Below are 20,050 nucleotides of genomic sequence, written 5' to 3' on the forward strand. Positions count from 1 at the left end.
ACACGTCCCTTACTCACGAATCTGTGAGTGGATCCTAGTGCCGCATTCAGTCTCGGGCGCGGTCAATGGCGTTTCCGTCGCGGGCTTTTTTGTCTGTGGAGGCTACAGGCGACTTGTGCTGCCATCTGCTGCGTGTTCCAATGTTTCATCGCATCAACGCATCACACTGAAAGCGAGCCAACAGGAACGCAAGAAATGGACTCCTAACCGAATTGTTTTTTGCTGATTTTGGTCTCAGTTGTGTTAATAGAGCTGCTAGACCATCCAATTATCAAAGTTTAGTCATCGGGCTGGTGTCATGGGCACCCAACCCCCCGATGGAGCCACGAAGGACTGATTACGGCCGCAAATTATTTTCGGGCATTCCTCTGATCAACATGGCGGTGAGACGAGAGCTTTTCAGCTCAGTATCGGCAATGTGCTCGTGGAAGCGACCAAATTCGGATTTAAGCGGAGGAGACAAGCGTCGGCGTTTCGCCTTTCCTGCTATTTTTTTACGCGAATCTTATTTTTTTACTTGTCTCGTGCCCTTGACTCGTAATTTCGGTCCCGTTTTCTTGTGCTCTGGTAAAAATCGTTCGTTGCGCGGCAAAAGCCGGTCTCCTCGCGGGCCCCGCGAATTTTGACGTTTTTTATCGTTGTCAAAAGTAGGAAAGAAAATTTTGATTTTTTTTTATAAAGATTTTTCTCATTATTTGTTGCAATTGTTTGAAATTATATAACATTTAATTATAATAATATGCAATAATTATTAATCCATTTTAGGGGTTATTAATATTAATATTGAATTTATTTTAATTTTATTCGTTAACTGTTAGGGTATTTAATTTCGATGTTTTACCTTAAATTTTGCGAAGCTAATTTTTAAAGTCTTGCGCTTTGAACTCTAATTTTTTTTCACGAATTCATCGAATTTTGAAAAAATAACTAAACTGCTGAAACATTAACTTTTGAAATCTAAATAAAAAATTGGATTATTCGAGTTACAAAAACAATTTTTTTCTTGATCCATCAGGACCTCCACTTCTAAAATGCGTGCGCCAATTAACCAGCAGCCCAGGAGGCAATTCGTGGTTTCCGGTTCTGGGCAGATTGTTCAAGGACCAAACCAGCAACAGGTAAAACCACTCGAACCTTTTGATCCTGACGTCATTTTTAATCAATAAAAACTAAACACCCTGTCACCCTGTCAAATATATTTTTCATGATTTCATAATTTCAAATCACTCTTTCAAAAAAAGAAAAATTAAAAATAATTTGTACTCTTACTTGCCTTTCCTGTTCAAGTTCAAGTCGAATTAATCTTTTTTGTTCAGTTTCGAATGGGACGTGTGTTCCAGGTTGTGAGCGGCGTTCCCGTGGTCGGCTCACCTCTCCAGGCGGGCATCAGGCTGATGGGCAGTCAGGGTAGCCCGCGCCCCATTCTCAACCCTGAGCATGTGGGTCGGCCGGTCGTACAGAGCAGGCCCGCGGGCGAACCCTTAGTCCGGCCGGGGCAGGCCACAACGGTGGCCACCTCTTCGAATGCGGCGGCCAGCCTTCTCAGGCCTGTGGCCGTCGCGCAGCAAACGCCGCCGCTGCTGCCGAGGCCGCTTCCCTCGACTCCCGCACCTTCCACTGTTGTCAACGTTCCAGCAAGGTAAAGTGAACTCGCAATTTCAGTTTATTATTCAAAATAAATGTAAAACTATTATTTAATTCATTTTTTCAGTTAAATTATTTTAATAAAAAAATGAACGTGCGGTCATTAAAAGTTTAGAAATATCTGATGGGGTTAGATCGTCAAAAGTATTGTATCGTGAAACACTTCTGAATTAAATAAATATTATATTAGAGCTAAGAAATACTCCCAATTTTTCCGTTTGCGCGGGAACTGATTAAAAATGGTTTGAAAACAAACATAATTTAAGATTTTCGCTAAAATATTTATTTTCACTTGAGGCTGTTTATCCAGTTTAAAAATTTAAAACGGAAGTACTCTTACATGCTTGGAAAAATCTTTTAATTGCGTTTAAAATATGTATTAGAACATTTTTAAAAATATCGGTCGATGCCTTTTGCACTGGAAATGGCATGGACCGACAGAGCTGTCCTTGATCCGACCGCAAAATTAAACATTCCCGAGAGGTCTCAGCGTCACCATAGCGCCATGTAGCATGGAAAAATAACAAAATTTTCATTACTACAATTATACAATCAATACAATTAAATTTAAAACGTTACTGTAAATTCGAAATTTTTTATTATGAATTGACGCTGAATCTTGTTAGAATAATAAAAAAAGGATTTTTTATGCAACTGATTTTTTATTATTCTACATGGAATTAATAATATATTGCAATTTCTTTACAAGGTTCAACTGATCTTAGGAAATAGATACGAAAATGAAAAAAAATATCTCAGGTCCATTATTTTCCAGATTGTAAGTTATTTTTAATGATTTTTTCAAAAAAACATTTCTTAAAACATTTCTTATATATGTTCATACACATCTATCTCCTTGGCTTTCGTTGGTATAAAACGATTTCTCAGTTTGTTTACTGCGTCACAACGTTGTAAAAATTAAAAACAAAAGTAAACCTACGTCTTAGTTTCGTAATTTGTCTTTTAGTCAATCACATCCATTTGGCTACCGTTCTGCATATATCCTAAATTCAGTAAGAAATATCGTCAAGGATCCGACAGTTCTTTATGGCTGGGGTAACGGTATTTCTGGCCTTTTATTGATCCTAATCTCTGCTATCCTTACACACTATCAAATTCAGTATCTGGGAAAACAACACTATATATATAGTGGCCTCTTTAAGTATATTGGTAAACATTTTTTCCATTTTGTTTTTTCAGAAAAAGGCTGTACTCTGGGTCTGGTGAAAACGACGAGCCCCCGAACAAAAAGAAGAAGGTACTTGCTCACAAAACTAAAGCCATCCAATCTTTGAAGGACACCTTCAATGATATTATCTCCGAATTGTATTTCTTAAAAGTGAGTACCATGTAAACCATCAGAATTAAAAAGCAAGCATTGAATTTCCGTTATGCTTAGACTGGAGGCAATATTATGGACTACCATGTCTTCTGTAAAAGACCGTCGTTGCAATTTAATGAGTTCACCAAAACTCACAAACTGGACGAGAATGAACCAGTGAGTGAACTTGCGACTAGCACGCCCGAGACAAAATCCTCGATGCCCTCTCAATCCTCGGATGCAAGTAAGTCCGCAGAATTATTTTTAATTTTAGCATTATCCTGCCTTTATTTTATTATTTTGAAGGACCTTCCCCACTGACTCGTTTTGCCCCAGTCAAGGTACAAGCCATCTCATCTAAGCAAGTGCAGAGCGTGTCGTCATCGAGTCTGACAGATTCCGCCTCCAGCAGTCAGCAAAGCAAGATGGCAGAGAAGGCGAAACAGGCAAGCAGCCTTTCCCACTAAAATGTCATCAAATTTAATGACCATTTTTAATTCCAGGAAGCGTATATAATGCAGAGAATAAGCTCACTGCAGAAGGATGGTTTGTGGTCAGAGAAGAGGCTTCCCAAGCAGCAGGAACCACCTCGGGCCAAAGCTCATTGGGACTATGTGCTCGAGGAAATGATTTGGCTGTCAGCCGACTTCGCGCAGGAGAGAAAATGGAAGAAGAACGCAGCTAAAAAGGTATCTATATTTCCTGGGGGGATGGTACCTTGCAAAACGGGTTGGTAGGTAGGAAATAAGACTAATCAATTGGTGGGTAAATTTAGATGTTCAGTAAAAATTAAGAATCTCCCACAAGGGCTAGTTCCGGGCTTTGAAAATTTTTAACAGGTAATAATTGTAGAGTAAAAAAACATTATTCTGAAAGCTGAGTTCTCTTGCATAATTTTCATAATTTTAAAAAATAAAATGGAAATTTATTTATGATAATAATTGAGCTGCAATACCAGGCAGTCAGCTCAGAAAATTTTAAAAACTTGTTCTCTAACCTTTAATGAGCCATTAGCCAATTTCCTGTCAAAAGTCTTGAATGACTCATCAATCGAGTAGAGTCTACCTGATTGAATGTTATTAATTATGTTTTTAATTTTCCGCAGTGTGCCAAAATGGTCCAGAAGCATTTCCAGGATAAACAGATTCAAGCGCAGAGAGCAGAAAAGAGCGAGGAGCTGCGGTTAAAGAAGATCGCAGCATTTATCGCGAAAGAGGTGCGTAACTTCTGGAACGACATCTCCCGCATTGTGGAGCACAAGAACAAGGCACTGCTAGAAGAAAAGAAGCGGAAGGCGCTGGACCAACACCTCAGCTTCATTGTGGACCAGACGGAGAAGTATTCTTCTCAGCTTGCCAAGGAGATGGGCAGGCCGGAGCTGCAAGAATTCAACTCGGTAGCAGGCAGCCTCGCGTCAGACGAACACGGTCCAAACTCAGACGTCGAGTTCGAGCCAAACGCCAGTTCTGATGACGACGAGGAGACGATCGCCAGGGCTGAGGGCCAGGTCGAGGAGAAGGAGCAGACTGAGGAGGTGAAACTACTGGAGCAAGAGTCCACCCTCCCCCTCGACGATGTCATCAACATGCTGCCCCCTGAAGTGCGTGACGCCATCATGCAGGGCAAGATGGCCACACTGGACACCAATGAGTCTAAAGAAGATGACGATGAGCAGGTGAATAACACTACATTAATTAGGAAACTCAGAGGATTCAACGTTTTAGTTCAGGTGAAATTAATTGGTTTCAACAACTCCACCTGGGGAAATTTTTATTTAATTGGTTTCACCATAAACCAAGTGTCAAACCCCAAACCAAAATATAAATAATTAGCCCTATTTTTCAATATTTTTGGCTTACAGTTATGAGTTAAGATGTACTAAATTACTTGGAATCTAAATTTTGAACTATGAAATAATAAGCTCAGATAATATTAAATTATTTCCCACTATAACTCATTGGACCAGTGCTGCACATGCCTGTTCCTCAAATAGCTGGGAAAAATAAAATTGCTCGAAAAACGCTGAGTGTGCACTATTGCATCATTTGGTACCGATCTAGCAAACAATTTGTTTCATTTAGGAGTACCATATTTCGCTGTATAAAATGATAAGTCACATATATCCCTCAAATTATTATGTTGAGATAAAAGTGTGGTCTCAAACGTAACTATTTTCTTTTCTAGGATGGAAAGGATGACGATGACGACTTTGAAAGTGCACAAAGCTCTTCAGATGATGAAGAGACGATTCAGGAACAAGAGAAAGAAGAGGAACACGTCGATCACAAGAAAGAACTAAAGGAGCTTGAGGTAAATTAATTTCCCTTCAAAAAATATTTAATTTCTAATCTTGCTTGATTTTTGTATTTCAGGACGACAATAATCTTACGGTTGAAGAATTGCGGGCAAAGTACGCATCTGTTCCCAGCTCAGATACAACAGAATCAATGGAAGTTGAGGAGTGTGTGGATTCTGATGACGAGGACGATAATGGTTATATTTAGTTCTCTAGAATTTTACATGAAGATCATTGCGGTGATTTACAGATGAAGATATGTCCGAGTCTGTAGAAACTGGTGACAAGTCGAGCGCAGAGGAAGATGAAGAAGTGAGCGATGAAGAGGATGATGACGAAGATGAGGGAGCGGAGGAGGAAGAACCAGAAGAGGAAAAAGGCACTGACCTTAAGAGTCTCATAGAAAATTCTGAAATGACTGATGTTGACCGTCTCGCTCACACTGCAGAAGAGTACCAGCCCAAAGGCTATACTCTGTCCTCAACCAAGGTAATTTCTTTAACCGAACTCTTCTAACTTTTGCTAGGACTGATTATTAATTTATAACGATTTTTTAGGTTGAAACCAAAGTTCCATTCCTGTTGAAACATGGCTTGCGCGAGTACCAGCATGTAGGCCTTGAGTGGTTGGCAACCATGTACAACAAGAACCTGAACGGAATCCTGGCTGACGAAATGGGCCTTGGTAAAACAATCCAAACTATAGCGCTACTGGCGCATCTTGCGTGCGAGAAAGGCACATGGGGTCCACATTTGATTGTGGTGCCCACATCTGTGATGCTCAACTGGGAGATGGAGTTTAAAAAGTGGTGTCCTGCGTTCAAGATCCTCACCTACTATGGCTCGCAGAAGGAGAGGAAGGCCAAGAGGACAGGTCAGTATTGAATTTTTACAATATTTTAAAAGAGAACCCTGGGTACATTCCGCTGTGATGTAGAAATTTCTTGCCTCAATTATGTTTCCCTTTCGTCATATTTGCATGGACCACCAGTCGTAAATTTTCAATTTAGCAATGTTTTTTATTAATGGGCTGAACAAAATTTTGAGGAAAAACTTTACAAAATCCGTTTTTGTTCAACCGTGATGATTTATATTACAAAGATTCCCCGTGACGAGATAAATCGATTGATTAACTACTTCAAATTTGCTGTACAGGTTGGACAAGAGAGAATGCATTCCACGTATGTATAACGTCGTACAAGCTTGTGATCCAAGACCATCAAAGCTTCCGGCGAAAGAAGTGGGTTTACTTCATTCTTGATGAAGCTCAGAACATAAAAAATTTTAAGTCACAACGGTGGCAGCTGCTGCTCAACTTCCAGTCGCAAAGGTGTGTCCTCCCATCTTGTCCTCAATTCGTACTGAATGTAAATCTCCTTTCCTCTCATCAAGGCGGTTGTTGTTGACCGGGACGCCGCTGCAAAATAATCTGATGGAGTTGTGGTCGCTGATGCACTTTCTGATGCCCCATGTATTTGAGTCTCACAAGGACTTCCGCGAGTGGTTTTCCAACCCGCTGACGGGCATGATCGAGGGTAACAACGAGTTCAACGAGAACGTGCTTAAACGGCTGCATAAGGTGCTGCGGCCCTTTTTGCTTCGACGACTGAAGAGTGAGGTTGAGAAGCAGATGCCCAAGAAGTATGAGCACATTGTCATGTGCCGCCTGTCCAAGCGCCAGCGATACCTCTACGACGATTTCATGTCCAGAGCAAAGTAAGGCGATATTTTATTAAACTCAATTAATTAGCCAGAATCTACTGTTCAAATAATTACCTAATATAATATAGCAATCTTGATTTTTTAAACTTAAAAACAACCCTAGCCAAGATATTTTTTAATATTGATATATGTATATTGATAAAACTTAGAGTGAAATGACATAAATAATGTGATAAATTAAGGTGGATCTTAAGTTGGCCGATTTGTTTCTGACAGGACGAGAGAAACTCTAGCTAGCGGCAATTTGCTCAGCGTCATCAATGTCTTGATGCAGCTGAGGAAGGTGTGCAACCATCCAAACTTGTTTGAAGTCCGGCCGATCATTTCTCCCTTCCAAATGGAGGGCATCGACCTGCACATTCCGTCGCTCGTCTATCATGCTCTTGATTACAACCACATAAAGGTAAAATGTCCTCTTACAGTTTAACTGAACTGGACTTAAAAACAAAAGTATTTTAAATATATTTCTAATGTGTCATTTTTTGATTGTTTTAAAGGACATTGATCTGGCTGCTGTTAATCTATTGCGAATAAATTTTGAGTATACGACGACAGCCTATGTTGCGCACAGGGTAAAGCGGTACGCGACTAATAAAAGAACGATAGAGGAAATTGACCAGATGCCTGAGCCACCGCCACCCACCCCGCAGGGCAAGATTAAGCTGAACGTGCGAGCAAATCCGTCCATCCAGCCCAAACCTGTTTCCGTCACTCAGGTATTGCCATTTTTATCGTTTCTGTTCCTACCCGCGGTTCAGTTTGTATACAATTTCACTATGCATACTTAAACTACAGATCAAAGGGAGAGTCTTCTGACTATCAGAAAAATTCCCTAGATTTAATAATTTGGCCAGGAAATTGGCTAATGGCTCATGAACTGTTTTAAAAAATCCTGAGCTGACTACTAGGTCATTAAGATCCATTTTTGCCGAAATTACTTTATTTTTTTATTCCCAATAAAGTTTGTTGTTTCAGGAATAAAAATAACACGGAAGAAATTTACTGTAAAATAGTAAATTTCAACAGTTTGCACAATATGTTAAAATTTTTGCTCAAGAATTAATCAATAACTACTTAAAAACTTGGATTACCCTTTTGGATTATTTCAAGTTTATTTCTGAAATGTCAAATAATATGACCCACCGATCGATTTGTCTCTTTGAACAGGCTACAAACAGTATTTCAGCTAAAGTTGGCAAAAAAAAAATCAATCTAAACATTTTGACCTTTTTCGATTCTAGAGCTCTAACTTCATGTTAAAGGTGATGCCTGGGACGTCTCCCGTCTTTAAGCATGTGACTGTGAAAACTAATGGAGGCCAACCAGTGACGATCAAGCTGAAGACGAACAACGCTGGCACGCCTCTGCCCTTGCAAGTGTTCCAGAGCGCTGAGGGCGGTCTCAAGGCCCTGCAGGTGGCTCCGATGAACGTGGCTGGTTCTGCAGCCGTGCTTAAGACGGTGGCGCGGCCCGCCACCACTTACCCACAACTCGTGCAGACTGCTGAAGGGAAGTTGTTCATGACTGCGCAGCAGCCTGCTGGTGTATCTGGGGCTGCTCTGGCCGCCGGACGTCCCGTGCTCAGGGTACCGCCCATGCAAGCTAAGGTTACAACACCTCTCGTCTGCAAGCCTAAGGAAGCCGGCGCCCCTGTCGTCAGGTCGCCTGCCCAGATTTCGCTCTCTTCGCCCCGCAGCCTCGTCACTAATATGACCGACTCGGTGCGCATCGGCTTTGAAGCTCCCAAGCCTAAGTCGCAATTCTATCTGGTAAATAATATAGCTTTGTTTCTGTAAATTTTCTGACAGTTTTTTTTATTCGTCTATACTATCAGAAAAAATAGATACACAAAATTTATGCCAACCCTTTTAATGTCTTAAGATTAATTTATTATATGTATTTGCATTTGTGCCTTCAATAGAATAATTTTAAGAGACATTTTCTTATGATTAAATCCAACTAATTTGGATAATTGTCTGGCAGCAATCCAATCCTTCTCTAACCATTTTTATGCTCGTTATTATTTTTTAACGATAGCGATTGGTTTTGTCTTTCAGGACGACATTGAGAAGGCAAGAAAGCAGATGCGTAAGGACAAGCTGAACCTGCTGAGCCGGATCAACGCGTACCACAGCGAATCGTGCCCCCTGTTCGGGGAAGACCTGCTAGACTCGTGCGACATGGTGCACTCGTTTGCCAAACCAACCACCATGTTCTCACCATTCCACTGGAGGCAGAGCACGGGCCTAATCAACTGCATGAAGGCGCAAGACGATATGCTCCAGAACGAACTCTGGGTCGTCACTAACCCGCTGCGTGACGCCATATACTCCCATGACGACAGGGTACAGCAGCTCTCTGACGTTATAAGCAGGTAAGACATATTATGGCTCATTGGATTATTTGAATTTGAATTAATAATTTAACGGAGCATTTATCAAAAATTAATACAAACAGGCATTCTCATTTTCATAATAGTGGCCTCACAAAAGTTGCATTATTTCTATCACAGTTTAAAGAAATGGTAATATGCAAAATAGAAATCACGGTCAATACAAATCCAGTCATCGGTCACATTTTTCTTTTCTTTTAATATTTTTACGTGCTTCAATGAGTATGGCTCATGTCTCATTTTGGATCTGCTTGAATCCAGATTTGTACTGTTCGTTCCGGCGGTTAATGCGCCAGTGCCAAGAGTGCACGCATCACACGGACATCCATCTAAGCTGAGAACGGAGGCTCTGCGCGAAGAGGCTCTGTGCCATGAGCTGGTTCCGCGCTCCAAGTTGCTGCACCCTATAATCAACAACATGAGCACGCAGTTTCCAGATCCTAGACTGATTCAATACGATTGTGGTATGTGTACGGCCAGTTTACCAGTTTCTCTGGTTTAACACCCTCCTCAACGTAGGCAAACTACAAGTCCTAGACAAGCTGTTGAGAGAGTTGAAGAGTGGTGGACACCGGGTGCTGCTGTTCACCCAGATGACGCGGATGCTGGACGTCCTCGAGTCGTTCCTAAACTACCACGGATACATTTACCTTCGTCTTGATGGCACCACCAAAGTCGACCAGCGAATGGTAGCTTTTCCCCCTATCACACTTATTAAATGTCAGGCGTGCTAATTTTCATTTATTTAGGTTCTCATGGAGAGATTCAACAATGACAAGCGCATTTTCGCGTTCATCCTATCTACAAGGTCAGGCGGCGTAGGCGTTAATTTGACCGGCGCGGACACAGTTATCTTCTATGATAGTGACTGGAACCCAACAATGGACGCGCAGGCGCAGGACAGATGTCATCGTATCGGCCAGACCAGGGACGTTCACATTTACCGTCTTGTTAGTGAAATGACCGTGGAGGAAAATATTCTGAAGAAAGCCAACCAGAAGCGGCTACTCGGAGACCTCGCCATCGAGGGTGGAAACTTCACCACCGCCTATTTCAAAAACGTATGATTTACATCATTTTGAAATTGCATCGTTTAACTCTTATTTTACTTGCAGTCCACGATTCACGAGCTTTTCAACGTGAACGTGAGTGAGAGCAGCGCAGCAAGGCGAATGGCGGATGTGCTTGAACACACACAACAGCAGCCTGAAAGCATGCTCAAGGTCTACTCTTCGGATGACAACACGCAAGAGGTATCGTTGACTTACTTTTCTCCTACCAAAACTCTTTTCTTTGATAAATTGGAAACTCCTACATTTGTAGTGCACTTGTAAATACTTAATAAATATCAGCCATATTTGCAGGATGAGATGGTCACGAAAGACAAGACGGCTGTAAATAATTTGGAAAGCGTCTTGGCCGCGGCTGAGGATGAGTCGGATGTGATCGCGGCGAGAACAGCACGCGCAGAGGTGGCTGCCGAGCTTGAAGAGTTTGACGAGAACGTCAACATTGAGGAGAAACCGGAAACGGAAACTCTAAGCAAGGCGGAACAGGAGTTCCAGAATCTGGTTGTAAATGTAAGTTAATTTTTTTACCTAAGTACCATCAGTTACGTATTCTTCTAAAAGCTTTGAATTTTCTATTAGATATAGATTGATTTGTCTCATGAAGGAAGACAAAATTTTACAAAGGTTTTTCAAAACTTGCCAATTTTAATGCAACTTTGTCTGACTCTAAAAATGCATTTAAGACATAATTTAAAGTTTGATAAATTGTTTATTATTACTTGCGGATTTTCAACCCTGCCCTCCAATCAGTGAATTATTAAAGATATAGTATAATTAAATAATTATGTATAAAATGCAGCATATATGTAGTAATAGCTGAGCAGCAGTTTAACATTTTTGTGTTTGGTGTTTTTGCAGTTGAATCCGGTGGAGCGGTACGCTCTAAAATGGGTGGAGCAGTCTGAGGCGTCCTCAGCGGCAGAGCAACTGGCGGCGACAGAGGCAGAGATGGAGCAGCAGAAAAGGGAGTGGGAGTTGCAAAGACTGAAGGCGGCCGAGGAGCAGCGGCTAGCGGAGGAGGCAGAGCAGATGACCGCCAGTCAGGACCTGCTGACGTACTCATCGCGCGATGCCAGAGCACAGGTTAATAGTTTGCCAAACAATAGTTGTGAACGCAGGGCGAGCCGGACGCATTCGGTGGCAGACAAAACCCCCGAGCCGGCTGCCTCGGACGAGAATATTCCGCGCACTAGGTCCAAGGGCAGGTTAAAAATTAATTTGTGGACACTGGACGAGAGTCCAATCGCGCCGAAGGTGATGAAAACCAGTTCGGCTAACAAGATGGCCTCCAAGGGCGCTGAAATGAACGGCGTGGCCAAGCGCAGATTGCAGCCCAAGCCGGGTCCCGGGGGCAAGTCTGCTTGAACCTGCCGCCAGGGTTGCTGGCGATCAGTCCAGCGGTTGGCTCAGGGCAGACCTAACACACTGACTTACTGCGTGCCTAACTGACGAAATGACTACGAGAGAGAGAGAGAGAGAGAGAGCGAGAGAATGAAAAGATGCACGCACTGACGAGGACTATCCCGCCTGTTTGTGTGCACATTTCTGTGGGAGAAGGGACACGGACGCGTTGCTTAGTTCCTACTTGTGTAAGCAGGATGCAATAAAAAGAGAGTGTTTGAAAACCATGTTCTCTGTGTCTTTCCTTGCCTCGTCATTACCAAATTAAATTGTCTCTCCAAGTTTGTCTAAAGCCGGGTTCGGATGGGAACGGTTTCAGTCTCAGTTTTGGTGTCAGTTTTGCTCCTCTCGTGTGCGCTTGGATTGGTATGGTGTTCGTTTGTCCCCAGTCATGTACCACGGTGGCACCAAAACTTGACCCAGCCCTACCACGCCAAGCTTGGAATTTAATTTGCGTAATGAGCAAGGAGTGACACAAAACACGAGAGCAAAACCTGTTGCATCCGGCACTGCTTACTCACTCCCAACAACTCAAATCAAAATGAACACAAATTTAGTCTTCTGAGTTATTTTGATAGTGTTAAAGAGTTCAAATATAAGCAGCATAATATTCAAGTTGATTTGAAGAATAGATTTGAAAATGAGTCATTGAAAACAAATTTTCTAACGCCTAACGCCCGTGATTTTCTAACAGGTTAGTTATTAAGACAGTTAATTTTACACAATCTTGAGTGTCCAATTGGAGAAACAACCACTTTTTTTAATTTTAAACCATTTAAACCGTCTAAAACTGCAAAAACTCTCCTTAAACTTATTTAATTGGCCAAAGACCTGAAAATTTAAAAAAAAATCCCGCCAGGAAATTTTGTCCCACGAATAAATTTTTGGTGGAGTTATGAGCCTGAAATTTTTGATCAATTAAATTTTTTGCACGTGCTAAAGTGGGGCTTTCTGTTATTTTTATACATAATATTTTGTCAGTATTTATTTCTTTTGGGTACAAATCCACCAAAGGAAATAAAAAGTTGCTACTATTGACGTTTCAAATTAATCACACATCCTCCTAACATGGAAAAACTCATGCCTTGCTCGTTTTGGTGGCATTCAAGAAGTAATAAAGAAAGGCAAAATGGAAATCAAGAAATTATACGATTAAAAATGGCGTCAATTCACACAGTTAGAGAAGAGAAATTATCGTATTATATTATGTCTCATTTTTGCAGTTAGTGCAAATTAATATTTTTTCCTTAAAAATAAATACACATTTGATTCAATACTCCAATGAAACTGACATTTTCATCAAAATTTCGACGTAAGATAAGTTTTATTAATGGTCCATTTTATTTTTGTCATATAAAGCACGCGCTTAGAATTTATAAATACAGTGTCAGTATTAAATTATTTCTAAATATAATGTAAAAAGTACTTCGTATTTACTGTTTAAGGAGCAAATTAGAAGGTTATTTTAAAAAATATATAGAGTTGATCTTTGTAGTTCTTTAATCACATTATATCATATTATTTTATTTATTGATGATTTAATTAAATCACCATGTTTCTCGCTACCTTTGATTACATTATTTTTAAGTGAAATGGTCAAAAAGAAAAAAGATTACACTGTCCACTTTTTCAGATTTGGAAATCTGGAGAGGATGTTATGCCTGTAAGTATTGGCAAAATTAGTTGGAAAAGGTCAGTGTTTGATGTTTAAATGGCGATAGATGTGGTGCCCGCCTACTCCGCCTCAGGAGGCCACTGACGTCTACATAGACCACAATTTGGATTTCTTGTACGAGAGCGCACCCATGCCGGAAGACAAGTTGCCCAGTTTCCACACGAAGCAAAGCCTGAAGAGGGCCCGTGATTATGTGCCTGGCATCGACAGGGACCGCCGACCTTTCAATAAGCTCCGGAGGATCGACGAGGTTGTCAGCAGTGCACACGCTGCTAGGTCAGTGTCTAAATAATAGCTGCTGCCACAGGCTAAGAGATTACAAAAAACTCACAACATATTTGGTCTAATGACTAACTGACTTATGCTCTTTAAAAATGTTAACTTAATAATTAAGAAATATTTTGTATAGTTGGATAACATTTACAAACCACCAATAATTAGAAAAATTGATATGTTTTCAAGTTGTCGAATGGTAGAAAGAAATTAAAATTCTATATAACTAGGTGCGCTCTCCTTAAAAACTATCGAAAAAATTTCAATTTAAAACACTGACCGTAATTTGATTTAAATATTATTCACACTACAATTTTATTTGATCAAGTTTTTAATGGTTGTCATAAATTTGAAAAATCTTTCAGATCACTGTTCGACCGGCCGTCGCCAGCGCTGCTCAAGATCCGCAAGGAGTGGAAGAACCAGAAGCTGCGGGGCATCGGTGGCGCCTCCCGCTTCACCTCTTTGGCGCCGCTCACGGCCAACCTGCTGCAGCAGCAGCGGGCGGCGTTGGTCGCCAAGCCGCAAATGAACGTGCAGCCGGACAACCAGCCACCGTGGCTGATCTTCGAGGACTGGGCCCTGCTGCAGACCATGCAAAATATGCAGGAGATCAACCCAAACATCGTCATAAACCCGGGACACACGCCCAACTTTGACCTTATGTCCGACATGGTCAACACAGTCTCCAGAAACTTTCGCTCGCAGAAGCAGTGCCGCCTCAGGTTAGATAATTTTGTCTTAATTTCTTACAATACTAGTTGTTATCGTGTAGTATCTCTTTATTGTGCTCCAATGAATCTTTAAAAGCTTCTTGACAGCTACAGTACACTGTGTAGGAGATAAAAATTCATCGTCATTTCTTGGGAACTAGCTAAGCCTATTGCTAGTAATGAAAAATTTCACAACGAATCTTCAAAGCCCATTTTGCCTCGCGCAGCACACTTCTCCCCTAAAACCATTACAATAATTTGAACACGATAACAAGCGATTCAAACAGTCATCTGGATTGTGCAACACATTGTAACGTTTTGTTATTTCTTCATAAACGTTGCGTCAATCATAACTAAAGTGGTGCTAGCCACATGATTTATCCCTTAAAATTAGTGTTTTCAGCTCGCACTATTATATTACAGCCTAGTTTCCCAGGAATGGATTTAAAGCGGAAAATTGCCTCCAGCGAGTAAATTGGTTAAGATGGCCTGGTTTATAACGTGACCTTTCATTTGCCAACAGGTGTGAGACTGTCATTATGCCGAGAGAGGAGGGAAGAGTGCAACTTGAGCCAAGCCCTAAAAAGCTCAAGAAGCACAAAGGCCTTCACAAGGCACAGCAGGTAAAATTTTTCACAGCCATGTAAAGAGGCTTGATACTGCAAATGCCTGGAAAATCCTTGTTTCCAACAGCGGGGTCCAGATGGGTGATAAAATTGGTTCCCACTGCGCAGATCCAAGATGGCATCTGAATGTGGGAAGCAAAAAGCTCTCTTTGGATTCCTGTGCGAGTGTCAAGTGTTTGTTTTTACAGTCGAAAAGACACAATTATTAGTACAAATAATGCAAATTATGTCACAATATTGACGAAAACTTAGTTCTTTTCGCGCATTTTCACGTGACCGTTTTTTCGCGACATACTCCACCGGACGCCATATCTGCGCGTCGCACGAATCTGGCCCCCGCTGGTTTCGAAAGCATAAACTAATCCCTAGAAATTCAGTTGAAGTCAAACTTAGCCTAAATATTTGAGAAAAGTGGCTGCAAATTTAGCATGTATTTCAAATGGCGTGAACTCTCTCCCAACTTGAAATCTTTTTTATTTCATTCAAAGTTTCCTGAACATTTGGAAAAACACCAACAAAAGGAATCAAAATATGGTCAATCTCTTTATATTTACGAGAAAATTTGCAAAATTTGAATTTTAACTGTAGCAAGGTCCAAGATCGAAAAACTAGTGTCACTCCCAATCTGGTTATATATAAAAAAATTGTTTCCAGCCTGGAAGACCGCTGCGCACGTCGCAGTTGTTTGCTCAGGACAATGGTGCCTCTTTCACAAAGGACATGACTGACCGATTTGACGTGATTTTGGGCATTGCTGCGAAACGCGCTCCACCCGTCAAGCCCATGCACCCAGCTGCAGTCAAAAACACCAAGCTGCCAGCGATCCTGGCCGAGCAGGGCATCAACTTTGACCAGCCGCTCACGCCCATCGAGGTCATCCTCAAGCGCAACGAGAAGATCAACAAGGTCAAACACCAACAGAATAACGTGAGCCAACCTGCGATTGCATGGCTTACTTTATAATCTGTCTGAATTTCTACTTCATTGGGAAATGGATATCTTTTAAACTCTAGGGTTGAAAGACGAATTTCACATCGCAAGCATGGAGTGCAAAAAAATTAATAGAATGTTAAGGGAACCCTGGATTCATTCTGCTATTGACAAGGAATTTTTTGCCTCAAATGTGTCGACTCCGAGAGTTACAATAAGACCACTGCCAAAGTTATGAATTAGAATATGAGTTTGACGTCTTTTTGGTATTCCCTTGTAATATATTTTACAAGGGGCAATTTTTATCCAATCATGGTGAAATTCCGCATTCAGATTCTTCATGGCAAGATCGTTATTAAAATTTTTTAAGAGCATGAATGTGTAATTCTTATAAATTGAAAAAAGCTAACGTCAGAGGCGCCTGAAGTAATCTTTATTCTTTATGATAAAATCTCCGAGAATTTGGGAAATTAATTAACGACTCATCAACCGATTTGTACAATTAAGGGGAATCTTGAAAACAAAGCTAGATTGAAAATTTTGTACTGGCGGTAAACATTACAATAGTGAAATCGTTTGAGGTAAAATTTTTGCATGCCAGGGTGGATCAAACTGACTATTAATTTTGTCTCATTGAAATTTCTCAAGCTTGAATAATTTCTAATTTTCAGCTGGCCGAACATTATCGCCTGCAAAACCAAGTTCAATCAGGCGGACAGGTAGCAAAGTTGGTCAGTGGCCAGGCTGCGAGCACTTCTTCATCCTCGTCCCCAGCGTCCTCCGTGGCCGCGATGGCCGTGTCGTCACCGGCATCATCCCCGGCGACACCACCTCCAAACGCCAGCACTTCCAACAGTGGCGTCGCGCCGGTCGTGGTCAACATCTCGCAGCACCCTACGGCGGTATCGCAGACCGTAACAGGGGCCGTCGCGACCGCCTCCGCTCAGGCCTCCGGGGGCGGCGCCACTCTGCAGAGTGTCAGCCAGCAGATCCGTTCGCCGCGCACGACGGTGGCGTTGACCGTACAGTCGCCAGGTGGGAATTTGGTGCCAGTCACACAGATTCCGGTCCAGCAGGCCCAGCGCTTCACCACCGCCAGTCTGGTCGCATCACACAATGCAGGCAAAGGTAGGTCTTTTTTATTTAATTTATAAGTCTTTAAGAACTCACATTTTTAAGTCAAAAAAAGTCATTTTCAAAAATAAAAAACTGGTTATTTTCAACTGTCTGTCCTTAATTTAAAACTTCATTTTTTATCACTCGTAGCTGATTTTAAAATATCAAACAATTAATACTAATTTATATAGCACAATTAATTATAAGGTAGAAACAGTAGTTCAAATTTTCTCTATAATCTTGGAACTTCTTGATGAAAGTTTAGTTGATTTTAAAAGTGCCTTCACATAAATGCATGAACTTTAGCATAAATCAAAGCATAGAAAATCTCTTTAATTTACGATCTAACTTTGTGAAGGTGGAACGCTGGTGTCTGGCAAGAGCCTGACGCAAGCACAGGTGAACAGCCTGTTCCGGCAGCAGCAACTCTTGCAGCAGAAGAAGCTGCAGGCGGCGGCGGCGGCCGCAGCTGCCAACGCCGAAGCCGGAGGGTCCGTGACCGCAACCAGGACCGCCACAAGTATGTTAATTATTTCTAATCTCTTCTTCGAAACTAGATAACCGATTTTGGGATGATCGTTCCAGTAGCAAGCTCATCCGGAGGGACGGCGACCATCGTCAGCCAGAAGGCTGGTGCACAAGGAGCGGCGGGAACTGCGTCGCTCACCGCGCTCCAGCTCCACCAACGCACTCCTGTGAGCATTTTTTTAATATCTGGTCACATGTTCTTTATTTTTCTCTTTTTTGTAGAAAATTTAATAGTTTGCTTTTGAGATCTGCGCTAATTTACCAAGGATCGATAGCTGGCAAAATTCTGAAGGGAAATCAAAAATTTTTCCTTCCAGAATTTTACTAGCTGAAAAGCTTGTTAACAATTTATGTTTCATAACATGGCCTGCTTGTGCCTCTCTATCTTTTTTTCTGTTTTTAAAATAAATTTTTATGAATTGAAGATCCAGTACCAGAAGCCAACAAGCATTGTGGCGGCCGGGAAAGGAGCAAGGACTATGTCAGAGGCTGACTTAAACATCCTGCTCAAGCGGCAAATGTTGCATAACCAAAAGCCGGCAGCCGCTGGTACAACGGCCACGTCGTCAGGTGCCAGTTCACCGGCACAAATCCAGGCTTCGGGCAGCACCTCCTCCCCTCAACTCACCCCACAAACCGTGCAGGTACCTAGATTCTTCCGCTTGGTGTGTTTTTCAAAATGAAATTAGCCAAAAACAATCTTCGACCATTGTTAAACCTATTTTCATCATTTTTTTATCAGAAAACTTGACAAATGGTAATTTATATTCAGATTACATTTTAACAAAACGTATTTCTTTTTGCAGTTCAAAACGGCCGTGGCTCCGACAGCTCGGGCGGGCGCCAATACTCAGCAGCAGGTGCGCCAAATGATGATCGCCCAACGAAAATTGCCTCAAGGAAAGGTTAGTGACTACTCTTAAATTTCATAACACCCTATAAGCGACCGCCGTCCAACTTCCAATAACTCAAAAGCTCATAAAAAATTAATTCACCAGTAATCGGAAATTTTCCCAACCACAATTTCTTTTCTCGGTAATATTAATTGTTTTCTAATGCGTCATAGGTGATACTGCAAGGCAACCAGAAGCACATATCGGCGGTGACGATGCAGCAGCTGCAGGTGTTAAGGCCTGGCGGCGGCAATTCTCCGATTGTGACGCACGCGGTCGTGACGAAAAACGTGGGCGGCTCGGTGCAGCGAGTAATACCCGTGGGCACGACCACCGGCAACCCGCAGCTCAAGCAGCAGACCTTCCAGGTACGCGTTGCCTCCGATTCCAAAGTGAATCTGATTCCACGCTCGACTGCTCAGGTGGTCACGGCGGGAGGGCAGCAGATCACTGGCCGATCCGGCAACCAAGTGCTCACCTTCCAAGACGCCTCCATCAGGCAACCTGTCAGCGTCACCCTGTCCAACAGGGCCGGCGTCTCTCCCGCGCAAACGCAAGCGCTCATATCGCAGGTCAGCCTCGATTTTGGAATTTTCGCACACTTTGAAAGTTCCAAAAGCTTTGAGGTTATGTGCGAATCAATTTGAATAGTTTTTCCTCCTGTTTATTTTTATCATGGTGGCGAACTAAGGTTTTTTCGATCTATTGGCCTGGTGAAAATGGACAATTATAACATTTTGACCAATTGCCACCAGTGGGAGAATAATATTGGCACGAGGTGAAGCAAACTCAACGAAATTTTCGTCAGAAACTTATAAAAACTGAATTCTGGAGTAAATTTCGTTGATTTTGCTTAACGTCATACCAATGTTGTCCTTCAACCTGTTACATTTCGTCATTAGTTTTTATTATGCAGAATTGTTCATTTTAATCGAAGGCTGAAAAAAATATTGGAAACCAGAAGGTGGTCTTTAAAGACTAGCCTCTCCAGCTCAAATGAAAAATGTGATGATTTGTCTTAATTAAAAACGGTTTTTTAGGTGACTGCAGCGTTAAACAACAGCCCAACCATCCTCCGGCAGGGTTTCATTCCTGGCCAGGGTCCAGTGCGGATCACTTCTCCTAGCCTGATCCAACAGCAGAAGCAGGCGACAGCCACGGTGACTGCTGCGGCGACCCAAGACAACACTACGGCGACAGCGTCTACGTCCGCTGCACCGACCACAGCGTCTCCAGCCGCGCAACAACAGCAGAATCCAAGCACGGATTGAATGAATTTCCTTCTGGCGGAATTTTAAACTCAATTTAAAAAACGAGTGGTATATAGTTAGATGTTTACGTTTAAATGGCCAGAGAGAGGCTCATTGCGATCCTTAATATTTATTCTTTCGTGAATTTGGAATTGAATGTTGCTTTTTATTGGAATAAAAAGTGCAGCCAATTTGATTGCG

The 20,050-nt window shown here is 41.9% G+C and overlaps 1 protein-coding gene across 6 annotated transcripts; it reads left to right on the forward strand.

Annotated features, from left to right (window-relative positions):
- The first annotated feature begins 138 nt into the window (after window positions 1-138).
- Window positions 139-20,040, forward strand: dom (domino). 6 transcript variants are annotated; one of them, XM_065478777.1, is made up of 37 exons: window positions 139-383; window positions 1,016-1,118; window positions 1,317-1,639; window positions 2,845-2,983; window positions 3,044-3,209; window positions 3,272-3,411; window positions 3,469-3,654; window positions 4,071-4,640; window positions 5,150-5,275; window positions 5,338-5,458; window positions 5,512-5,750; window positions 5,819-6,134; window positions 6,416-6,590; window positions 6,653-6,976; window positions 7,199-7,385; window positions 7,480-7,698; window positions 8,224-8,751; window positions 9,040-9,356; window positions 9,636-9,838; window positions 9,894-10,063; window positions 10,124-10,435; window positions 10,490-10,627; window positions 10,739-10,954; window positions 11,303-11,527; window positions 13,479-13,508; window positions 13,567-13,796; window positions 14,159-14,518; window positions 15,030-15,129; window positions 15,787-16,059; window positions 16,734-17,190; window positions 17,537-17,698; window positions 17,764-17,873; window positions 18,132-18,350; window positions 18,513-18,611; window positions 18,773-18,967; window positions 19,022-19,171; window positions 19,640-20,040. In XM_065478777.1, exons 2-37 carry the CDS (start codon window positions 1,032-1,034, stop codon window positions 19,868-19,870), a joined length of 8,043 nt encoding a protein of 2,680 aa, XP_065334849.1. In that variant the 5' UTR covers window positions 139-383; window positions 1,016-1,031; the 3' UTR covers window positions 19,871-20,040. The 6 variants fall into 6 exon arrangements, with proteins under 6 accessions (XP_065334849.1, XP_065334858.1, XP_065334884.1 ...); XM_065478786.1 differs by having other exon boundaries at window positions 17,767-17,873; XM_065478812.1 differs by having other exon boundaries at window positions 3,302-3,411.
- The last annotated feature ends 10 nt before the right edge of the window (window positions 20,041-20,050 follow it).

This window comes from Cloeon dipterum, chromosome 1, assembly GCF_949628265.1.
Source record: "Cloeon dipterum chromosome 1, ieCloDipt1.1, whole genome shotgun sequence".
NCBI classification, from domain to species: domain Eukaryota; kingdom Metazoa; phylum Arthropoda; class Insecta; order Ephemeroptera; family Baetidae; genus Cloeon; species Cloeon dipterum.

Excerpts from the sequence above, each read along its gene's own strand:
- dom (XM_065478777.1), top strand. The coding sequence starts at position 1,032 with ATGCGTGCGCCAATTAACCAGCAGCCCAGGAGGCAATTCGTGGTTTCC. Across the intron at positions 8,752-9,039 it reads CTAAGTCGCAATTCTATCTG|GACGACATTGAGAAGGCAAG; the intron begins GTAAATAATATA and ends TTTGTCTTTCAG. Across the intron at positions 16,060-16,733 it reads TCAAACACCAACAGAATAAC|CTGGCCGAACATTATCGCCT; the intron begins GTGAGCCAACCT and ends TCTAATTTTCAG.